Source organism: Gavia stellata, chromosome 2, assembly GCF_030936135.1.
Source record: "Gavia stellata isolate bGavSte3 chromosome 2, bGavSte3.hap2, whole genome shotgun sequence".
Lineage (NCBI taxonomy): Eukaryota > Metazoa > Chordata > Aves > Gaviiformes > Gaviidae > Gavia > Gavia stellata.
The window spans coordinates 46,431,217-46,456,050 of NC_082595.1; the positions used below are offsets into that span (position 1 = coordinate 46,431,217).

The window sequence follows — 24,834 nt, forward strand, 5'->3', positions numbered from 1 at the left end:
CCATTCTGATTTCTCTTTCTCTGCACCAGGACTTCATATCCCATATCTGCAACCCCTTGCCCCATACTTGTATCTGTCTTGCACTACCACCCAATCTTCTCTCCAAGATATTCCCAGTTTCAGCTTCAAACTTCCTCACTGTATAGTTCTCTAGTCACTCCCGCAGAAGTGCAATGCTGTAGGCAACACTGGCCACGGAAGGTATGAACTCAAATGGTTGAAGTCTGGCAACGTTATAAACAAACAAAACCAACCAAACAAAAAAAGTGCTAGAAGTGCTGACCAACCTTAATACACTGCCTGTAAGAGGCAAATGCACAAAAGAGCAATATACTTTTTAATCAGGTATATGTATCAAAAGATCAAGCTCAACTGTTTGATTTGCTCATTATGCAATTGGCAAATGTTAAACTGTATTAAACATAAAAGTAGCTTTGTTTAAATTAACTCTTATTAGGTGTTTAAAGTGCCCAAATGTCATCAAAGCATTGTAACTATTCTTTCTGCAAAGTAAATATTTAAAATATTCTTTATCAAAGATTAAAGTATTAGAACCATTTTGAGATATGCACTTGCAGTATCTGTGAAGAGTTTTAACAGTAGTGCTAAATAAAAGGATTTCAGGCTGCTGGAAAAGGACATTTAAGTCAACAAACTGTTTTTAAGTTCTGTGGTTAGAACATCCATAATATTATTGAAAAACAAATCTTTTTCAGGGAATGGGAATGAATGCTAGAAAAATTAGAGAATTAATTTCTCATAAAGCGGTAATAACCTACAATTTAAAGTTCCTTGCAATTTGCTTAAGGATGCTGAAATACTAGGCTGTGAAACAGTGACACAATTGTTTCACATTCAGTTTCAGCTCCAGCTGAGTTCCTTGTCTTGGAACCTCATCAGCCTTTGTGCTTGGATCCCAGCATAATGAATCCATGTGCTCTTTAGATTTTCCTCAGAGCTACAGTATACCCAGACTATCTGTTTGTTTGTTTAGGTTTTTTAAATTATTATTTATTTTTTGAAGGCAAGACTGTGGGGAATAAGGCTGATACCCCCTGGCCCCATAACCAACTATCCAAAGATACTTTCATATAAATAGAGGATTCTCAAGGCTTAATGGCATTCCCTTGTCTAGTGTAAGGAAGCACCAATTATGACTTAACTTCAGCAGCCCAAAGCACTAAATAACTAGCAAAAATCTTTATTTTTAAGGAGTCCAGAGAATTAAAAAGGTAATCTATGAATTTTAATTTTAAAACATTTTCTTTTTCTCATTCTGCTGCACCGTTTTTCTTTAGCTTGAGATGTTGCTAGAAGATGCACAATGTAAGGTTCTACTGGAACACTGCTTTAAAAAAAAAAAAGGTATATTTTTTGCTACAACATTGAGAAATGGACTCAAAAATCCATCAACTTTTCATACACTGTTCTTTCTACTAGTTGGGACTATAAAGGTTTCCTGGAATTCTGTACTATAAATGTAGAATACATACTATATATTTGCAATGAAAGTGGTGGCTTTTAATGTATTTTACTATGACTATACCATGACCATTTAGGAACTTTCTCATATTTGAAATTACATTTTTAATTTTTTTCCATTACTATAAAATCTTGCTGGATGACCTAGAGCTACTGCTAAGTGACCTTTATGTGTACTCTAGGACTTGTATTCCAACTGCATTAATAAATCAAGCATGTCATTTAAAGGTTTCCATGGTGGCATCCTGACAAAAGCATCCATAAATCCAACAGCAGAATTGCATAAAGCATGCCTATGTTACTGTAAAAACATCTCCAAGAGTTACAATATGGTTTTCAAGAATCACAAAGAAAATAACACTTTGGAAAAAAATGGTAATTTGTCAAGCTACAGAGACCTAGTTTCACTCTGTTTAAACAGACTTTTTCCACTTGCAAGGGGAGGAAGAAAATGAGCAAGCAGAAAGGAATGGGGAAGGTCCAGTTGTACATTCAAACAATGCTGCTTTTCTTCTTATAATGCATAAAGCAAGAATTAACACTTTTTTTACTGATTCTTCTAATAAAAATTAATTTGCATAAAATGTTATCTTGGTTGTGTAAAGCATTATGGACACTTACACTACAGAGTTAATTTCCAAAAATAAACATTAGAAAGTAGTTTTCATTTCAATGCTCAGAAAATAGAAGTGTGAGAAGTTCTCTTATTACATGAAATACAATTCAACAAATAAAAAGATATTGCCAAATTACAGATATTGCAGGCTCCCTATCAATAAGGATGTTAAATTTTGGCTCACTCAGCATTTGCATCTCTTTTAAGTTGAGTTACATGTAGACATAAGTTGGTAATGAAAGCAACAGTCTTCACCAATTCACACTACTGCTTGTAACGACCTGCAATTAAGAGTAAGGATTTGAGTAATGTCTGAATTTTACTTTCTCTCCTACAACAGTTTCTTTTGCAGCCTTGAACAAGTCAGTTACCTTTGCCTCTACATTAATAAAATTAAGAAAGAGCCTATTCGTTGCTGCTGAGGAACAATTATTGCTTCTACACAAGCTGCATACACAGATTTTTAGCAAAAGCTCTGTAATATTTGCTTAGAAATTCTGTTTTTGCAATTGTTTAGAATTCATAATTCATTTCACATAATCAGGTGAGCTTTGTAAACATTACCACACTACGAGCCAGACCACTAAAGAGCAGTCATTTAAAGCTAGAAATACTTAACTGGGCTATTCATTACATTCACTAAAACAACAGACTTTTTCTCACATGTTGTCTTCTCCGTTAAATTATCAAACTGGTGTAATTTGACTTACAAAGACGTGGTAATGTTTGCAGCTGGAGTTGCATCATAAGTCTCTCTTGCTACAGCTGCACCAGCAGTTAAGAAAACTGCCTTGAAAAAGATTGTATGTTGAAGAAGAAATTAGTTTGCTAACGCTTCACTTCAAATATAGCTTTGCCTAGATTGGAGCATATTTCAGTGGGTAAGACAGCCATTCCAGTGTTTAAGTCTGCAGGGGCACCTTTAGGTAAGGAAAACATAATAACAAGAATAAATCCGTAGCTTGGAAATCAAATTGTATCATACTTGTTATTTGTTCAGAAATATTTGGATTCACTTATGTTGTAGTGTTTCTAGAGTATTAATACCCAAACAGTATTTTATCCAGGAAACGGCAAAGAAATTATAATTAGCAACCAGGCTTTTAGACACTTTTGTTTACTTTTAACAAAATAAAGGCTAACAATAAACAGGGATAGATGTTTGGTACACATTCTCATTAAAAAAATGGTGACGATTTTTTATTTTTTTATTTTTTTTTAACGTAATGGTGGCCAGGAGATATAAACGCCAAGAGTTTACACTGTGGAGAGCCACTTTTCAGACTTTTTTTGGCTAAATCTGAACCTCAAAAGCACTCTTATCTGGCTCTCTCCCTTTTCCACCCATTGATTCTCTTTTCCATATACAACTGAATGATTTTTTCAAGATTCGTAAAAAGGCTGAAGGATCCTTTGCAGGTTACCTGGTCCAATTCCTCACTCATAGCAGCGCTAACACAGATCATGCTGCTCTGGGCATAGAACGGCTGAGGTTGGAAGGGACCTCTTGAGATTATCTAGTCCAACCCCCCGTTCAAGCACAGTCAGCTAGAGCCAGTTGCCCAAGACTGTGTGTCCAGTTGGGTTTCGAATATTTCCAAGGATGGAGATCCCATAACCTCTCTTGGACTCCATTTTCAATATCTGACCACAGACATGATGGAAAGTATTTTCCTAATAATTAATTCACATTTTCCTTGTTGCAACCTGTGTCCTTGCCTGTTGTCCTATCACTATGCATGTCCAAGAAGAGTCTGGCTTATATCTTCTCAACGTTCTCCCATTAGGTATAGTTTAAGACAGTAACAAGAACTCTCCTTAGACCCACTTAACCTCACCTTGTATGCCATCTTCTCCAGTTCATATTTGGAAGACAATAGAAAACTCTCATACTACAAGCAATAAACTACTTTCTAACAAAGGTGGGCTTGGAAGAAGTAAGACTGCCTATCTTCTACTTCTTTACACTTTGCTCACTGTCTGATAAAGGTGGCAAGCCAGACAGTTTTTATTCATGCTACTTTGTCACTTTTTATCTTCTGCTGCACATTTGACTTCTGCTAAACAATCAGCTAGTGGCTGCCAAGTGGAATAGGATGCTATACCTTACTGGAAAGACCACCAGTTTAATCTTTCTATAAATAGTAGGTCATGCCCATCCTCCTCTTTCTTCACAGATAAACAGGAAAGAAGCTTCAAGATATAAGATTTCATGATGAAAAGACTGAGAACCAGAAAAGAAACCAGTTTTCTAATGTTTTGACATGTTTAAAATAAAACCAGTGTGCAGAAAATTACAAGCCTATTCATAACATTTGAAATTACAGGTTCAGACTTCAAAATCCACTGAAGACCCAGGTACAGACCCCAAGCATGAATGAATGGAAACAAACAATTAAATACTTGTGTGTGTATATGTATGTGTGTGTGTGCGCACGTGTAAATATACATGTACATAAAACTTTATGTAGCCACCTCTATGAGGTGGCTCTGCAAGTTAGATACAAGCCACACTCTACTAGTTAGATTTATCCCTTTTGCACTGTAGATTTGTTTATTGATCCTTTTCATTAGAAAAATTTGTATTCCGAAATTCAAGCTTAAGTTAAGAGATAAATGAACATCAACTTAAATGATATTTATTCAAGATAAAAAGTCTCGTATACTAGATCAGAGGAAAATTTCAAATCACTTAATGTTCTTAGTTGTTTCATTAGGTATGTGAAGAATTATATATAGAGGTTATTGTCATTGTGCAGAAATAATCTGTTTTAATTTGCATAATGAAAATATCCATTCCAAAGACATCCTATTTCCATAAGAGATTCATATTTAAAATTTGTATTTCAAGCTTCTGCGCTGACTGGGGAGGAAAACAAAGAGACCCCTTATTAATGAAACTGATCGCTATCAAAAGCAACTGGTGAAATGCAAAAAGAATTAAACATTCATAAAGCATTAAGCATAGAAAACCAGCAAACAATGGAAAAGAAAATGGGTGAAAATATTTTTGAAGTTAATTTAATAATTACATACTATTTCTATTTTGTTATATTTCAGAAATTAATAATTTTGCATATATTGTGCTTTTATCAATAACTGAAAAGCATGTTCCATTTATACACAGAACAGTAATACTATAATCTGTTTCAGCAGTTTAACAAAAAAGTTTCGTACGTGATCCCATTTGACTTCACAAAAACTTGCACATATCTGTGAAGTCTGTGGATCTATACTTTAGAAATAGGGTAGTATATAGTTTAGAAATAATATGGCAGCTCTGGTTTGATTTTTAGTTATTTTTAGTAAAAATACACATAATGAAATAGGAGAATGGAGATGTCTTTCTCAGAATAGGTTAGGATGTGATCTATACGCTCTGGTAAGAGAGAGTCTGCTTAGTATGTGTTCTGTTACTTCATGGAGAGGCTAGCTTGCATCTGCTCACAGTGGTGATGTCTGTTTTTAAAAAGCTCTAAATGAGAAAGGTTTGGATGCCCCTAACCTTTCTTTCTGAAGAGCTAGGACTTCTAAATTAGCAGAAGAGTTTAGCCAGGCCTGAGCGCATTAAATAGAAGACAGTAAAAGTTACAATTTGGGAGGTTTAAAACAACCAGTTCTGATAAACATTCATTTTGCTAAGTGGGTGTCCTTGGAAATCATCACTTTTTATCTAACAGTTAAGGAGGTAGCTTCAAGGAGTCCTGTACAGGAAAGTCAGGTAGCCAAAACAACACAGGGACTAACTAAAAACCACAAGGAAAAGGGGGATGAGTGAGAAAGTGTCAGGAAAGTCAATCTAAAAAGGGTAGGCCACAAACTTGTTTTGAAAACCACATTATTATACGGGGAGGAAGGGGTTGGTTCACAATCTGGTATTTGCTTTGAAGTTGAATTCATCTATGATCAATTCATTTTCAACTCCTATTTAACTTCTGAGAGAGGATAAACTGGCAAAGGGATCACAACTTTACAGAACAGATTTAAAAGGAGGACTGTGGGAAACATTTAAGAAATGCATGGTTCTGGTCCAAAGGTGACAATGCCTTCTTAGAGAGTAACTGTATTCAAAATAATAATCTCCACTACAGAGGAAAGAAAATAAAAATATTAAATAAGCCAATCAAATAGTAAGGTCCAATAAAAATAACAGTAGGAGAAGCAGAAAAGAAAAAGCAGAAGGCAACCTGTCATGAATGGAACATTAAACAGGGAAGCTGTGCTTCCTGCGGGGTGCTCCCTGAAGAACTGTGCATACCATCATTTTGGTCTTGGCCCAGCCCTCTGCTCTTTTAAAAAGAAAAGGGAAACACATACCGAAGCTCTCTCCTTCCATTCCAATAGGCCCAGGCTGAGGAGTCTCTCCATTCTTCAAGCAGTTATGAATGTATGCTGCCTTCCACCTGGCGTACTTCCTGTGCTGGGTGTTCTGGGGAAGGGAAAAGGCCAGCCATTTTAACCACTCACTTCTGTGAAGTAATGCATTCAAAACAAATATAAGCAGGTTTTCCACCCTGAGATTATAAAACTAAACTGCTTTCTCTGCCACCATTTGACACCCCTTTAAAGTTAAACAACGCATGTGAAATTAATCGGTGAATTAAAACTCTAACAGGATCTCAACATGAAAGGAAAATGTGGAAATCTTCAAATAGCGCAGCATGTCAGGAAAAGGAAATAAATTACACCAGGACCATCTAGTGTGAAAGACAGAGCACTGAGTGGTAATTACTGATGTGATACTGTACATAAGTACTGATTACTACTTATGTCCTATCTCCATAATTGTACATGATTATTTACTTTAGATTTAAATATCTGAAACTTAAAATGCTACTCCTCCTGATCAACAAAATAAAATCTTTTCTAATTACATTATTTTAAATTTTAAAAATGTATTTAATAGCATGAATACAGAAAGGCTCCTTTAGCTGCAGATTAATGTGGTGTTCGTGGGATATTCTAGGACATACAATATTTTGATTTAATATCTACACAACATAGCTAAAAATCAGATGAAGGACTTTAGCAATACATAAACTACCTGCAAAGCAAGTGGTTATGATAATAATAACTTCAAATAAACTGCTAATGACAAGTGTAATAGTTCAGTTATTAGAAAAAATATTAATACCTCTCAAAAAAAATTAACTACTATATTGACAGTCAACATAATTCTTTGCCAACTCTCATCTTCTGAAATGGTGTCAATATGAAGCAATAGCAATGAGAAGCAAATCTGCTGCTGGCCTTTCTGATTCCATTTCCATGGTAACAGTTTGAAACTGAAAAAATGTGGTAGTAACTTCAGTATTCAAAGAAAATCAGCATGATTTTTCACTGTTTTCAGTTTCTGGGAAAAAGGAATTCAGGAAAAGCATTTCACCTGGGTTTTCATAAATTCTTCTTTTCACAAAATATGAGTGATTAAAATAAATGTCAGAATCTCAACCATTTTGAGATTTTCCATTTCATTTTTTGAAATATACTTTACTGTTCTTAGGTACAACTTTGATATGTCAAAACATGAAATGAAATTGGCCACTTCGTATCTCCTGGGACTCTTACAATAGTGTTTTTTTAATCCAGGAATTAATAAAATAAAATCAAAAATTTTACTTCACAAAGTCTACTGCACTGTCATTTAGAACAGGGTAAAGAGTGACAGTATAATGGAAATCTCCAGCAAGCTCCCTTGCTCATATTTAATACATTGTTATCCACCAGGATGCTCACACAGCCCAGGAGAAAAATATGGTCCTCATTTTCGCAAATAAGATGTTATCCAGAAAAAAACGTATCCTGATGACAGATTTATTAAAGTGCATTTGCTATACCTCAGAAAGGAAACGTACAATTGGAAAACATGGCTTTCTGTTAAATAGTTTCTTTTAATAATCATTCCTGGCCAGGTAGCGTTATAGATGAAATTCTTTTATCATTCACAAATACACTAGAAGCCAGAAAATGCAGAAATATACATCTAGAGTATGGTACTTTTAGAAAAGACCATTACACAAGATTTAACAGCCCTTACATCCTCCTTCTGTTCTAATACCACAATTACTTCCTGATAAAGTGTGTAGATGCTGTTGTATTGGGTGTCCATGCCTGGGTGCTGGCAATGGGGGGCAGCAGGGGTGGCGTCTGTGAGGAGAGGCCAGGGCTGCCCCGTGCTGGACATGGCCAGCTCCAGCAGACCCACTGCAGGACATAGCTGAGCCCCTCAGCCAGGCTGGTGGCACCTCTGGGAAAGTGTATTTAAGAATGGGCCAAAAAAATCCCACAAAACACTGGACAGAGAGAGGAGAAGGGAACAAAGAGTGTTTGATGTGTGTCATTATGCATCCCAACTGCAAAGCTTATCATTCCAGAACTGAGAACCTAAATTTTGTTGCTTTTAGTTTGTTTTTAATATGCACTGCTGTCCCTTTTTGGAAGGCTGTCCTACTGTATGAAGATTACTACTGAGGTAAATGAAAATAACACTACTATCACACAGCTTCTTATTGATCTGACGTAAGCTGTGTCTTGTAAAACATGCCTTCCAGAAAATCCTTTTGCCTAGTTCTAATATTGAGATATGAAACATGCAGTCTTTCCTGTGACACAATCCATTCATACTACCCAATAATCAACCACTTGCCAATTAAGAATATACATATAATTTACAATACCCATGTTCTGATTTTAGGTGTTAAGTATCTGCCTTCTACTGTTGATTTAAAAGCCTTTTAATAGTTAATATTCCATACATATGAAGGCAATTACATACTGAAAGGACACACAGCTGGTCTGAATAATATGAATGGATAGAAAACTTGGATGTCTTACTATATAACCAGGTTTCAGGCTGAGCTTACTTCAGGCCAACAAAAGCTTCTGCAAAAGTCTAAGACAGTCACATGTCACATTTGTCTCATCATTCCTTCATGTGACACTGGATAAGGAAACTGTTGAAAAGTAATGATGCTAGCCGGAAGTGCAAACCTTTTACTGTATTTCTTGTACACTTTCTTTTAACAAAGTCTTCACTGATTAAACAATCAAAATGAGATAATTCTGCTTCTTTCCAATTACAAAGTGCTTCTGTCCTTTCAGCATCAACCAAAAAACCCCACATTCAGTAGTAAACATACCACTGCTAGCACTCCACATTGACATTTATAACAACTTTTTCCATCTACAAGAAGGATTGCTTCAGGACCTCTGAGGAGTCACCAAATCAGTCAGTGCACTGTTCTGCACACTGGATTCCTTCAGTCTAAGATGATTGTCTTTTCAGTCCAATTCAAAGTGTGTTCACTCTCTGGCTCTAGGAACCATTATTATTTGCTATTGTAAAGGATGTCAGGGTACGTAGCAGCCAGTTTTAAGAGAACACATGAAAGAGCAATCTTACTTGCGCCTCTTGATAGATGAAAATTGTAGATTGGTATAGTGTCAGGCTATGGAAGATGCAAGAATCTTGCAAGAACACCTAGCCAAATGTTCTTGTGCAAGACCTATCTTTAATAGCTATACTTACATTCATATATGTCATAGCATACAAGAAGTGCACCACTATCAAAACCATTCTTTTACCTTCCTCCTAATATCTAAAAATGAAAGTAGCCACAGCAACTGCATTTTAAACTGAACAAATATGCCTGCATGTTAGGCACACTTATCAGATTGGTAATTTACATACAGGATGTCAAGTCTGTGAATTCCAAGCAGGGCATGGAATAGTTTGGGTCCAACACAACCACGGGCTTGTTATGGGTCTGCAAAGCAGCAGAACTTTTGGTTTCTAAGGCACTTTTACTAGTGTAAGCATGGACGCCTGTAACACTCAAGCATGTGAGAAAAAAATATTTGTAGATTACCCGTGTGGATTTAGGTGTCCTGAGACGTATTCAGCACTTTCGTGATCAGGACTTGCTGATTCTGTCTTAGACTGTTTAGCGTCGTTGCTATTTCTTATTTATTTTTCCAGGTATTTCAACCCTCCTTTAACAATCTTTAAAACTTGTCTTCATGAGTCAGTAGCAGCTTTCTCTATTTTTTTTTTCTTTGCCAGAAGTTATCAACTATACCATGACATTTTCAAAATGAGCTTCTCATTCAGTTAATTTAGCAAGGAAACATCAATTTAAATTTTCAGAACAAGGACCACTTTACTAAGAGTACCTGCTCCTCTAGATCTGAGATGAATTCTTCTGAGGGGTATGAATAACAGAGAGCAGCTGACTATGCACCTAATAGAAAAGTCTGTTTTAAAACAGACCAAGAGATTATTCTGGTGTGCCTTAATAAAAGTAATCATGATCTTGTTCAGCCAATTCTGGAATGCTTGTTTGATTAAAAAAATACCTGTCATAAAGAGCACCGTGTTAGTTACTTCAGTAGATAATTTTTTGAATTAAAACATTCATGTCCTAGTGGCCAGATAGCAAGCCGTTTTTTATGAAGTAAATTCATATTCTTCCAACTTAACATACCACCTTTTAAAAGTGGGGTTTGTTGCAAAACCACAAACATCTGTTCTAACTAAAACTGTACACAAGTCCACCTCAGTTACTAGCACTTAAGTTCTTGCTTGCAGGGTGAAAAAATGAAGCTGGAAAAAGCCAGGAATCTTGCATCATTTGTCCTTATAATCATTCCTACTTGCTCAGTGTAATGCTATGTGTCCCACAGTAATAATCAGACTTTGCATTTCTAACTGATACTTAAGTCATGAAGGATCTTCTAACAGATAACAGTTATCTAATATTTCACATATAATTTATTTGAAATACTTAGCACAATTCCTTATTACTTACTAACATGGATTTGATTACACAATCAGAACTTACGTTCTTTGAAGTTCATATTCACAAATCATAAAAACAACTTTACAGAACTAATACAGTAATTTGCACCTGTGCTAGGAAAAGCAATCAAATAATACACTGATACCCCTAACACTTACCTCTTCAGAGAGCTCCCCAAATACTGTTAGAACGTCTATCAGAAGACTTGCAGTATAAAAGGACTTTATCATGTTTCTGTAAAAAAGAAAACATTTCACTAACTTGTTAATGTCAGTCTCTCAGGATCACATTTTAGAAGTTGGCATTTTAGATCATACTGGCTTATTTCAAGCCAATCATCACCAATTTTTTTTCTTTTAAACCAATGTTACAGAACTTACTTCACAATGTTAAATTTAGCAGTGTATTAGCTAGTCTCCTGACTACTATGCAGAAAGTTTTCAGTATTTTTTAAAGCTGGTCATCTGTTCTGCACTGAGTTTCTAGGTTGGAATGTTCAATATAGGACATCCCATATTATCTTAGAAAAAAACTAGCAAAGTCATCACCATGCTGCAGTAATTACTATAAATAAAACCACATAATGTATCATCACAACTATTTTAATATCACTGGACAGTAAAAACTATAACATGCTTGATGCCAAGCTCAGTATTAGCCTGGGGTTGCCAGTAGGTGAGCAACCTCTTAAAGAACACAAGAAGGATACCAGTTTACGTGTGAAGATAGAGACGTAAGAATAGTAACAAATTAAGTTTTCTGAAAGAGAAATGAATGCATTAAAGCACAGTTTTTGTTTCCAGTCAAATTAAAGAGAGTTAGGATATTCAAATTTCCTGACCAATACCTTAATTCAAATAACAAAACCAAAGATTTTCACCTACTTATGAAATTGCCCAGCTCTGTCTTCATTGTCTGCATACAAAAACATCTTCAAAGCATAGTTCTCCACATGAGCAGAACCAACAATTTCCTGAGTAATTGCTTCATTATCACCAAATTGCTTTTTCATCTGAAAGTAGTTGAAAAAAATACATCCATTACCTTATTAGACCCTAGCAATTCTGCAATCTAATTCAAACACAAGAAAAAGCTGCTGACTTAGAAAAAGCCAAGTACAATTTAAAAAAGAAACAACATACAATTATTTTACAAATCTCCAGCTTCTAACATAACAAACACTAAAAGTAGCATGCTAAAGAGAAAGCACATTCTTTTTGAGGGAGAAATATTACGAATAAGTAGCTCTGAATACCATCTTCAATCACAAAATACTTTAAAAAACCCCAGACCAAACAAACAAACAAAAACATTAAAAATAAACACAACTACAGTATTGTGAAGGAATAGCTACAGATATTTTTCCCCTTACTATCCAAAAGACCAGGCACTCTGAAGCCTGTGTCAGGATTCAACACAGTTCAACTGATAAAGTAATGCATGCTTTATAAAGGTACTCTCTGTCAGAGTGATCGTGTATCTTCTCTCTTGTACGGTTATTTCACTGCAGTTCACTACACCTTTCAAAGCGCCTGAGCCCTACCTTGACTGGTCTAGTGACCTATGGATTTACTGGAATTTTCAGTGTAAGCAGTGCTGCAATTCAAAGACCTCTTTTCAAAGACGTTAGAGTACAAGAATCCTCAGGTTTCCTAATAAAAATCAGTAAAGCAAATAACCCTCTAACAGTTACAACAGGTGGATTTACAGCTTCTGAATAGGCTTACTGTTCGCACATAAGGAAATCTCAGGTTATCCTTAGAGAACAAAAACAGGAACACTGCTTGATACTAACCTGCAGCCTTTATTTTGCCAAAAGATCTAAAACCAATCTCTGAATGGTAGTTATTTTTGACTGTGCATGTGAAGAAAATTTAATCATGCAGGCTGCATTTCCATATTTTTTAGATTGCTGCCAACATTTTAATACATAGAATGTTGCCAGAAAACTTACTTATTTCAGTAGTGAAATATAAACTTTCCAAACAGAACATCAAATTTGAAGACTTTTGTCAAACTCTTACTCAACAAGTATTTGTTTTACAAAGTGTAATTGTTTTTCTTATGAGTGTACCACAATATGTAATTTGCAAGATATTTAACTGAAACGAAACACTGAAGTTAACTGAGGAAGAAAATAATTTGTTTATATATATATTTCACCAGCCTATATATACACACCTTACACTCAGAAAATAACTTTTTACTATACTTGATCTGATGTTCAATGGAGATAATTTCAAATGCACAAATGACAGTTACATATGCTTCTAAAAATAGTAAAGCTAATCAGAAGTTGTTTATTTTTTAAATTACCCTTCACATAATCTGTGATTCAGTACAGCAGTACTGATGTTTTAAACGATGATTCATAATTTGACCCTAAAAATCAATAAATTTGGTTTAAGTTTACTAAAAACATTTAAATGAAACAGTTACCTATTGGAAAAGCAAAACAACAAAATCATATGTAAAAATCACAGAATCACTAAGGTTGGAAAAGACCTGCAAGATCATCAAGTCCAACCATAAAAAAAAAAACCAAAACAAACCAACAACAACAACAAAAAAACCACAAAAAAAAACCCCACACACCCACAAAAAACCAATATTTCTGACAGAAACAGGTAATTTGGATACAAAATCACTGTATTTAATTAATTCACATATTTGGAATATTATGAAGTTTCTTGCAAGGAGCACATCTGGTAATTTCCAGGTACATCTACACTGTTTTATTCTTTGCTACTATAAAGTTCAGGATTGTTTGTAAGCTTCTGTCTTAACCTCTAAAATAATCAGTTGTGGCAACACACAGAAAGTGGTGAAAAACATTTAGCATAGAGTTGCAGCACCCCTTTGTGTCCCCTGCTGGCTAAGGGCAGACTGAAAATGGCTGCTACTGAATTACCGCAAACGTCCAACTTCTCAATATACCCATGCTTCCTAGCCCCAAAAATGCTGTGTTAGATCTGCTTAGAAGTGCTCTCTCCATCCTGCCACCACTTGGTTACGCAGAAAGAACTTCAATACCTGAGTGTCAGCTGTCACACAGACAATCTTACCAGCAACTGAAAGATGAAACCATGGGTTTTTGCTTGTTTTCTAGTCTTTCCAAATTTGAAACAAAAGGGGTAACTGAATACTCCATGCAGATTAGCTGCTGCAGTACCACAACGGATGGAATAACTTTTAACAATTCTTCAGGAATGAAGAGGAAAATCTTTTGGAGTTTTAATCTCATCTCTCCTGCCACCTCTCTTCCCTTTTGAGCATGAAAATCAGACCCGTTAAAGATGTTAAAATTTGATGAAATAACACAGCAAGAAGTCACTGCACACTGGATTTTCCATTGCTAAAAAATCAGAGATAAAACATAGCAAGAAGCACAAGGTACGAATAAAGGAGAAATGGTTCATGTTGGCTTTTTTTTTCCTGAAGAACTGAAGGCTGTTGCACTAGTTTCGCACAAACTCTTCAGGCATTGCTATGGCTAGATTTTGGATGGAGTCATTAATACTGAACACAAAAAGAACCGCTGCTTTACTTTTCAACATTACTTTCTGGTTCCAAATGAGCACTTAAACCTTAAAATCCACACACTGCTTCCTCCAGGACTACTGAAAACTACAGCACATGAACATAAACAGCTCCTGGAACTTAAACTGACCATCTGTACAATGACTTTACCTTTCTTTGTTTAACTCTGTTCTATTTAAGGTTGTTTGCTTCTTAATACTATCAGGACCCCTCAAAAGAGTGTGGCTTCGCTATCTCTTACCCACACAGGTAAGACTGTGCTTACAAAAATTCATAGTGTAAGATCCCCAATCTCTAACAGGGGATACGATCAAAAGTATCTTTATCTTTTAGAGAACGTTTTAAAAAAATCCCTGGGTACAACAGTTTAGATCAAAAATTTCAAAAGCATCAAGGACTAAGCTAGCCAGTCCTACAGCAGTGAAAATAATTCTCACAAACTTCAAGGAATCAAAGACAAATAAATAGAAAAAGTCTTCTAGAACGCCTGTATTTATTTCATAATGAATTATGACTTCTCATGAGAATATGTATGAATAAAGTATTGTAATTTGTGTTGTCTAGAAAAAACCTTAAGGCAAATGTCTGCCGCATGAAATTTCAGTTATATTTGTGCATGCATACCTACATATAAACATACATACACATATAGTTTTATCTCTTTTCAATCCTTCTCCCAATTTATTATATACAACTTAAACTCATACAGTATGCCTGCATACAGAATAGTTGCATCAATGACGGATGACAGAGGAAAGAGTATTTGCAAAAGCTTAGATAAAAATTAAAGTAACATCATGAATCATTTTAGAGAAGAGCAATAAATTCTACTTACAGCTTCCAACTGATCCATAAGTTTGGATAAAAATTTACGGCATTCTGGGGTTTTACTATCAATCTTCATCCCTGTTTGCATTGCATACAAACGACCTTTAAAGGAGATAAAACACACACACAAAAAAAAAATCAGAAGTGATTAAGGCAAAACCCATAAGCAAACAAAGCAATGCCCCCCTAACACATCTGAAAAGACAATCTCATCTTGCGGTTTAACAACATACTACTACAGTATTAGTGAGCAATGACAGCAAAATCTAGATTAAGTTCAGTCTTGCAGAGATAGTAGGAGATATTTTTCTAAGATTTATGCTTTATTTTTCTCAATGAGTATTTCTGCTGATTTCAGACTGATGCTTTTATGACTATGATGCAGTATTAAGTGCTTTTGTAAATAATCACCATCCTTATTTGCAACTCTCTCAAACAGGAACTTCAAGTCTATGTTTATTCCTAATTATACATGAATAATTTTCATATTACTTACATGTATGTATAGAATGTATGGATATCTCTAAAAAATGGAACTTCATATAGCAGGAACTAGCTAGCTTTATAACTTCACTTTAGCAAATGGAATTAAGTATCTATTATATCCATGTATATGCATACATATGATCAAAAGACACAAGACACAAACCTGATCTTTAAATCAGACAAGACAGACTTTATTAAACTTTCCCAGCAAGTAAAGTTGCCATTTTTCATATGATCTTGAAAATGAATGATTAACAACTTCTGATTAAAAATTATCTTTTTACTATCAAAAATCTATGAATTTTAGATATGCACATGGCAGAACTTGATATGCTTCAGGAAATTGTGGGTAAAACCAAACAACTATTATTTACTAGGACTGACACACACAGAGAAGGGAAAATGGACAGAAACATTCACTAACGAAATGCAGAACATTTTTCACAAAAAACCCATTCCACTAACTGTCACTCCTGACCCTCAAGGGAGTCCTACAAAACACCTTCAAATGCAGAGCTTAAGAACTAAAAGCTGTAACGTTACCAAATATTATCATGAGCTAGTTATTATGGCATACCCCAATGCCCTTCTTCCTGCAGGACAGTTCTGCAAGTGATCCTTACTTGCTTCACAGCTTTACCATCTCTCTCCTTCCAAGCATCTCTTCAAGTACTAGAGATAGCCTTTTCCCTCTAAATTATCTCAATAAACACAAATAAAAACACAGTTGTTTTCAAACTGCACTTACCCTGATGTTTGCTGCAGAAGAAAGCATTATATGCTCAAAAGCTTGTCTGACTTTTCCATCTATTATCAGTCTGTCTAATAAAATTAGATCTCTCTCTACAAAACTGACCTAGGTTCTGCTGGTGAGCATCATAACTTAACTAATTTTTCTGGATTTTAAAAGTAGTATTTCACATTTCATATACAACTGATTATTCAAACCAGACAAAGTGTACATTCCTTATTTGGGACTGCAAAGCTGACACATTTTTTAATGTTAAAACTGTTGGGCTGCCCAACCATTTAAAGACACCACCCACCCCCCCACCCCCCCCAAAAAAAAAAAAAAGTACGTGTGCCCTCCAATGCCTCTCTACTTTTACATTTACAATTTATAAAACCACCTAGCACCTTCGTATTCAAGTTTTCAGTAAAGAACAACCAAGTAAAAGTCTACTCTGAGTGAAACTTCAGGAATGAATAAATGCTACGAACAACTACAACTGACCATGACAAATGAAAGACAGCAATTCTAACAAAAATTGCTATGTAGGTTTCATCAAGTGACAACACTAATATTAAACTAATTACTGATATGTATTCTTAAGCCCACCTTATTTATCTTCAGGATGCTTACATATTAATATTAAAAATTATGAAACCAGCACATGTAAAGTTGAAATTACTTTTCAAAAGAGATCCAAACACAGAAAAATACAGAGATTTGTACGTAAGGCACTCAAATTAATTTAAGTCTACTGCCAATTAAAGTACCATAATCACATGGTGAGGAGTTAATGCTTACAATCTTCAATTAAACTTATTCTTAAGTACATACTTAACTGTAAGCTTCCCTGAACACATTTCTTAATATGATTTAATAATGTAAAACTTAGGAATTAACATAATGGATGCTAGACCTATGGGCCATCTAGCTCAGTTACTTCTTTTTGACAGATGCAAATATCAGACATTTTCAGAGGAAAGTAAATTAATTTTAGACTGCTATGAGTTAGGGTGACCTAAATTCAGAATATCCTTGGTCATTACTGGATATAGATTTATCTTACTTGCTGAAGTATGCATCTTCAAATCTCCTCCAAAATTCATTTACATGAAAAGAACTCTGTTTCCATATAAATGGAAATCTTGCAAATGTCTTTAGTCTGGAGGATCAGCTTAATCATTAAAAGGTCTGCTTATTTGTAACTGTTACTCTTCTGTTACCTATATGTGGCTGTTCTCATATTCATTGCAAATATATCCATTTAATTAGTGAAAGCAAGATAATTTTTCTCCTCAGTAATATCCAAAGGGGTGAATTGACATGACTGTGACATCTGTATGCTTTGTAGGCAGCCCTAAAAAGCCAGCCCTCTCCCCTCTTAGGATTTCAGAGACTGGGAAAAACTCAAAGACTCCTTCAGGCACTCCAACGAGCAAATGCAGAAGAGCGAGTCTTGAACACACAGAGAACACAGGTCAAAGAACAATAGTTACAGATAAGAAACATGTTTTTCTTGTCTATATATAAATTCACACTGTAGGTGACATCAAGCAATGTTCCATACCAACACCACCTTCCTGCTAACAAAAGACTCTGGGACCAAGGTGCCCAAGAGTCCTCAGGTCATTCAGGATTGAAGGACTATTATCCAAAGCATACAGACTGTCAAGAAAACTATTAAACTGCTCTAGCAGCAGCTCTACAGATACTAAGAACAGAGACATCCTACAGACAGACTATTAACGTCACCTGAACTAAGATTAAATGTGTTCCACCTGTCACAGCAATTACATCTCTGTACCACACAACTGACTATACGCGAAGAGCAATATGTGAGTGAATCTGAAAACAGTAAGTAATCCCTTGCCTTATTACAGACAACATGACAAAGTGTCTACAAGTTCTACTCTCTGCATTTTTCTGTATTATTATTACATCTTATTCCTAAGGCACAGAGTCTTAATTTATTTCCAAACACAAGTACTTCCATGTCTGCATTTTTTATGATCTCTCTAATTTTGAAATGTCTGAAGTATTCTATACGAAGGCTATCTGTAAGACCATGTTCGTTTTAATTGGCAAAGGTAGTAGTATCAAGGTGTCAGAAGTCTCTTCCACATCTTTTACTTTTGTATGTAGTTTATCACACAAATACTACTTACGGTGAGGATACATGATAGTAACTGAAAGATATGCTTTGACCTAGTGAAGGAAATCTATTACGTTCTTCTCCCGTTTCACTTGCAAACAAAAAAATATGGGCAAACTCACTTCATTACTAAATTTTCAGCAGCAATGAGCAAAAACATAATTTTCCTGTGTTAATATCATCAGTGAAATTTTAAACTGGCAATTAATGGTCAAAGATCTGTCCTCCATGTTTATGTTGACAGGTAATCTCAGTAGCAAATAACTCATAAGCAAGAGGCCAAAAGTTTACCGCCTCCAACATCTTTGTTGAGAAAGCCAAACGCTAACATGAGTTCAGTGTCATGTGTGTGTGTGCGTGTGTGTGTGTGTCCATATCTGGAAGAAAACAGAGTAATTATTTACATTCCTTTAAATACAGCTGTTCTGGTTTCTATAATATTGCAAAAGCAATGGAATGTATTATTACTGTGCCGGTGAAGTCACAAAAATTTTGTTTTGATGCAAGTGGTTCAATTTCTAATAACTAGAAGTTAATCTCCTGAGTGGTATGGACACCAGAGAAAGAAATCCTCTTAGTTTTCTGTATTACAATTGCATTATTTCACCTTTTAAAAACACTGCACTTGAGATGTCATTTTACATCAAAATTATTTCAGAGTTTTCTCTTCAGAACTTCTCTCTATACATTGAAAAATGTTTAAACTGCATGTCCCTGATGACCGCAGTAATAGACTGTAAAACTAAACAGGAACCATTTGCTTGGTAACTTTTGATAAAAAATTTCCTCTGTGAAAAGCCAAGCTGCTGAAAATTCTGATATAAAAAGACAACTAAAACCATACATTGTAGCTACAAAAGCTTTCAAGTTTTTAAAGCCTAAACGAAGTATTTGAAGAATGTAGACAATCTTGGAAATAAGTGACTTGTAATTCTCATCTCCACTATTTGAGATGAAGATCCGGAATACCTGGAAACAAATAAAGGAATGCAATATTGGTTCTTTTTAAGCTCGTTTTATGCACTTGGCTTCATAACAGATATAATCTATGGTTTTTGCCCCCTTTATCCAAATCAAGTAGCAAAAAAGATTTTTGTGTGGCCAACAACAGTAGCATATTCATAAAGTAAAGCACTAAGGAGGTAAAGGAGGCCACAAAAAGCTAATGTCTAAATATTAATTAATATTATAAGTAGAGCTAAAGTAATTGGTAAACTTTTATGCATGAAGACAGAACTGTTTTGCCAATTATTAACTAAAAGAGGGTTTGCTCTCAGTTTGCAGACAGGACATTTATCTTCAAATTCATAAAGACTTGGCAAGTAATCACTCTCAGAAAAATGTTTAGCCAAGACAACTACAAAATTTATGTCTTGATTTGTTGCCCTTAATCTTTGTTCAGCAAATACTAAGTGTGGGTGTGCTGGAAGGAATTATACAGTGAGCTTTACAGAAACTTCTCTGCTTTTATTTATGTCACGTAATACCACGTTATTTTTCCTTTGCTAATACACAGCACAATTTCAGAGCAAGTATTTTGTCTTTAGTACGTGCCAGGCATTCATTCCTAATACACAGTAAGTTATTCCAGATTTATGTTTTGATAACAACTGAAACTCCCCTCACTCCCATTTCAAACTAACTTCATGCATAGTAAAAATACTGGAGAACAAAATTTCCAGCCAGCAGGCATGGACGATAGGCTGATTCTACCTTCTAAATTCTGTCCTACTATCCATCTTTCTTTTTTCCTGGTCTAACAGGATCAAAAGATTACTGTTCTTTTTCCTTACGTGTATTTAATTCTCTAGTATAGAAAAAAAAATATCAGGAACTGGAATATTTTTGACATTTAATAGTAACAAATTGACATTAAATAATAACAAAAAACATTGCCATAAACTCTAGCCATATTTTGATTCTGATTAAGAGATGAAAGCTTTTTCAGCCCATAATTCATTACTCATTCATATTCTATACACTTCTCTTCCCTTTGTCAAACCACTTACAGAAAAATGTTTGTTAACTGCTTGGTACAGGAAGACAACAGTTGGAATCAAATGTGTGAAGCAAGGGACACAAAAACATTAAGTTGGATTGTATTCAAACTACTGTGAATGTATTTTCATAAAGAAAGCATCTGCAAAGAAAAATAAAAATGAATTATTCTTGCTTTCATGAACATTAATGTATCACACTTCATTCATGTAATTTCTGCATGCAGATCATAAATATATGCTATTTCTATGTGGCTAAGTCAAAGTTGTCTGAATTCAAAGACTCTTAAAAATAGGTTTAATAGCACTGACAAACAAACTTCGAAGGGCCTTATACCGCCTCTTCATTACATGATGCTGGAAACTGGCAAAAACGACAAGTATTAAGCCGGCAGCATCAATTCAAAATCTGAAACATTCCAGAGAAAACATTTTACTTCTAAATATTTATTTTCAAGTAAAATTAGTTTAAGGAGAAATGAAAGGAAAAAAATTTCTAAGACAAAAGTGGGGGGAAGGAAGACTACACACAGATTTAATTAAGAAACTCAAAACTAAAAAAGGATAGTATCATGACCCGCTCTTCCCCTCAGATTCTTTCACAGTATTCTAAATCCTACAGAGGAAAATGGATTCCTAACAGTGTATTTCAAGGTTACGTTACATACTAGACAAACTTTGTCAAGTCAAAACTATCTCAAGTAAAATGTCTCTTACTTAGAATTACTGAAAGTTATAATAAATTACATTAGAATTCACTGTTATTTGAATAGCAACTTGTAAACAAACTAAATAGGTGAAACAAAATTTGCAACTACAAACAACAGGGGTAATTATTAAGGTTAGATGACAAAACAAGTAGTCTAATAATATATATTATGAATCCCAGGAAAACACTCAGTATTCTACACTGCCATTCTTCAGTGGGGTTTAAGGACCAATTTTGGTCTTGTAAAATTTGAGTAAGAGATCTGTATGTGGAATTCATAAGTTTCTAAGCTTTTGCACAATATTTAAACTATCAGTATTTTTCAAAGCTTGTCTCTATAGGCTAATAAAGAAAATGAAATATTCTAATTAAAACAGAAAAACTACCTCAACTGTAGGATTTCTAGTAATTGAGATCTCAAGAAGGCAAAAGGAGGAGAAGGCAGCTACTCTGGATTAGTTATGGTCAAGTCTTGCAGATAAAACAGCTTATAGTGATTAGAGCATAAATCTGAAGCACTCCTGTGGAAGACCCTCCAGTTTAGTTTAAACTGGAAGAAACCTATTTCATGCTGCCGAACTACTCTGTGAGGTGAACTAAAGCACCCTAGATGGGCATGATCATGAGGTAAGTTTCTGAAGTGCACTCCTGACCTTAATTGCTAACAGCATCCAGGGCTGCATTAGAAGCATTGCCAGCAGGATGAGGGAGGTGATCTTTCCCTTCTATTCAGCACTGGTGTGACACACCTGGTGTGCTGGGTCTAGTTCCAGGCTCCCAGTATGAGAGACATGGGCAAGGCCACGAAGATGATGAAGGGCTAGGAATGTCTGTCATACCAGGATAGGCAGAGAGCTGGGACTGTTTAGTCTTGAAAAGAGAAGGCTCAGAGGGTCTTACCAATGTGCATAAATACCTGATGTGGGGAGGGGGGCAGTGAGGAGTGAAGACAAAGCCAGACCCTTCTCAGTGGTGCCCAGTGACAGGACAAGAGGCAATGGGCACAAAATGAAATACAGGAAATCCAATTTAAACACAAGAAAAATCTTCTACTGTGAGGATAATCAATGGAACAGGTTGCTCCCAGCAGCTATGGGGATATTCAAAATCTGCCTGGACACGGTCCTGACCAACCTGCACCAGTGACCATGCTTTGAGCAGGGGATTGTAATATATGACATACAAACTTCCCTTCAACCTCAATGATTCTGTGATTCTGTAAACTAGAATGCTAATATTTATGCATCCCTTCTTCAGAAGCAGCAGTAAACCTCAGGCAGGAAAAGACAGTTCTTAATTCTACTTCCAGAGGTTCAAGTTGAATAAAGATCCACCAAAAAATGTGAACTATACAGTGGAAAAATGCATATTAGTATATTTACACCGTACAATTGAACTTTAGGAGTTTTATACAAATACACCTCGGAAATAAAGTTTCAATCTCTGAAGTACACTTGTTCTATTTCATGTTCTCATTCATGTATCTGTCAGAGCAGATTATTTTTAAATATTACCTATGTAACCAAAGCAAGTGCCAAAAAATACTACACAATAGTTAATATCATCTTTAATTTTTGCTTCTACCCACAGTTTGCTTTGAGGACTGTGGCGTTTATGTGTTTATTTTCGTTATTCCAATCACTTGTCATTGTTTTAATGTCTCTACAGACAAACCAGTTTTAAGAGGACAGATTTCCCACTTACAAATCTTTGAAACAAATCACAGCAAACAAGCTAAGACTGAAGACAGAAAAAATAGAAAGCATGGGGGGAAAAAAAATTGAGAAATATTTTTAGTTTATACTCACAGCACAATCAAAACAAGTCTCTCAGTACACCATAAAATGGGTATCTACTACTTAAATATTTGACCATTTCGATTGACCTATCCTGAGTAAAGAACAGATTAAATCTATTCTTCAGTGTGTAATCTCTACTAATAGGCTTGAAATCATGTGTAGTATTAGTAGCACACAAAACAGTTTTCTGCCACCAGCAATATAAGAATATGGAAAATGTACTTTTACAAATGGATTATATAAAACTAGTACAAAAATTGAATATTTAAACTGGAAAGCTCAGGAACTGGATCTTATTAGATAAGGAATGTTGTAAGAATATTATTTGATGCATTTCAATTCTACAATGTTCCAGTTAAATGAAGCCAGTAAGTATGTGCAGAACCTCTGCAGTGAAATACAACAAATACCAGTTACTTTTACTTCCATTGATACTTCTGAATTACATGCATCTTCTAAATTAGTCATTCAAAATGCATCAAGATACAATAAAAAGTTGAATAAATTAAAAGCTCAATTAAGATATTTGTCTGTTATTAGTCCTCTGCTTTGAGGAAGGATCAGTAAAAAATTAACAATATTTCACTTGCAAAATTACACAGTATATTTCCCAAAGTCTGAGTCAGGCCATGAACTTTAATTTTTAACTTTTTTTAAATTAAAAAAAAGAGAGTTTTATAATTGGTATACAGTGGGAAGCTTGTTTCATGGTTGTCTGACTAAACTTGAAAGTAAAAAGCCAGTCACATTTAACAGATGGGTATTTCTGTTAAAAGCTGAATGACTTTTGATTCAAGAGGTTGTCAACTAGTTGTGGGAAAAAAATTCTTTCTTTTGCTCTTCTCTCCTGCTTGATCCCACAAAACCAGAAATGTCAACACAATAGTAAGATCCTTCGGAAGGACTTCTCTGGTGCTTTTCTATCTCAAGAATTTGAGAATTGTAGGAAATTTTCTTCACACCTTTTTTAAACACATCAACTCTACTGATCTTACGTGTTTTCTGATGTTTATCAGACTGTAAAGCAAAAACCATCACAGCCCTGCTTTTTGGAAGTTACTAGAATACTTTTCATGTTGCTTTCACTGGATATCCAAACACTATTCTGTGTTAGGATGTTATATATCACGAAACATCAATGCTTTTCTGGCAACTCACTGGCATTCTCTCAATACTTTTGAATTAGAACATCAATGGCCAGTAAGTACAGAAGTACAAAATAAAATACAAATCATCTATGAAAAGAGCTTCATAAAGGCTGAAACAACAGCTATGAAGGAAAATCTTGCTTTAAACACTAAAACATAAATTTTCAGAAGACAAAACTACCTCTCAAACCTTGCAATTTTTCAGAAAATAACTTCTGAGTCAAACTGCCTATGGCACAGTTAGAGATATAATTTCTTTAGTTACTACACAGGCCCGAGATGTTTTTATCAAAGCCTGCCTCCTTGTGTTCGCAGAGTAACATCTCAAAGTAGACAAACAGTTAGACTCATGTAAGTTTTTAACATAAGAAAGTTATTTTATTGACCACCAATCGCTTATTTTCCTTTTGCTAGGCAATCAATGTAGCATCCTTTACTTGTATTCCCTTATAACTACAGAACCTTCTGACCTTTACTGAACCTGAAATAGCTATATACTTAATAACAATGATAACAAAATAATATGAAATGTGAGAAAAAGTATCATAT

The 24,834-nt window shown here is 35.0% G+C and overlaps 1 protein-coding gene across 3 annotated transcripts in view; it reads right to left on the minus strand.

Annotated features, from left to right (window-relative positions):
- Positions 1-24,834, minus strand: part of VTA1 (vesicle trafficking 1) — a 41,160-nt gene that overhangs the window by 12,397 nt on the left and 3,929 nt on the right. For all 3 annotated transcript variants that reach the window (XM_059833451.1, XM_059833443.1, XM_059833439.1), the window contains exons 2-5: positions 15,272-15,366; positions 11,781-11,908; positions 11,055-11,130; positions 6,416-6,527 (exon numbers count right to left, since the gene is read on the minus strand). In XM_059833451.1, coding sequence (XP_059689434.1) covers positions 6,416-6,527; positions 11,055-11,130; positions 11,781-11,908; positions 15,272-15,366 — 411 coding nt within the window. The remainder of the gene's footprint in view (positions 1-6,415; positions 6,528-11,054; positions 11,131-11,780; positions 11,909-15,271; positions 15,367-24,834) is intronic.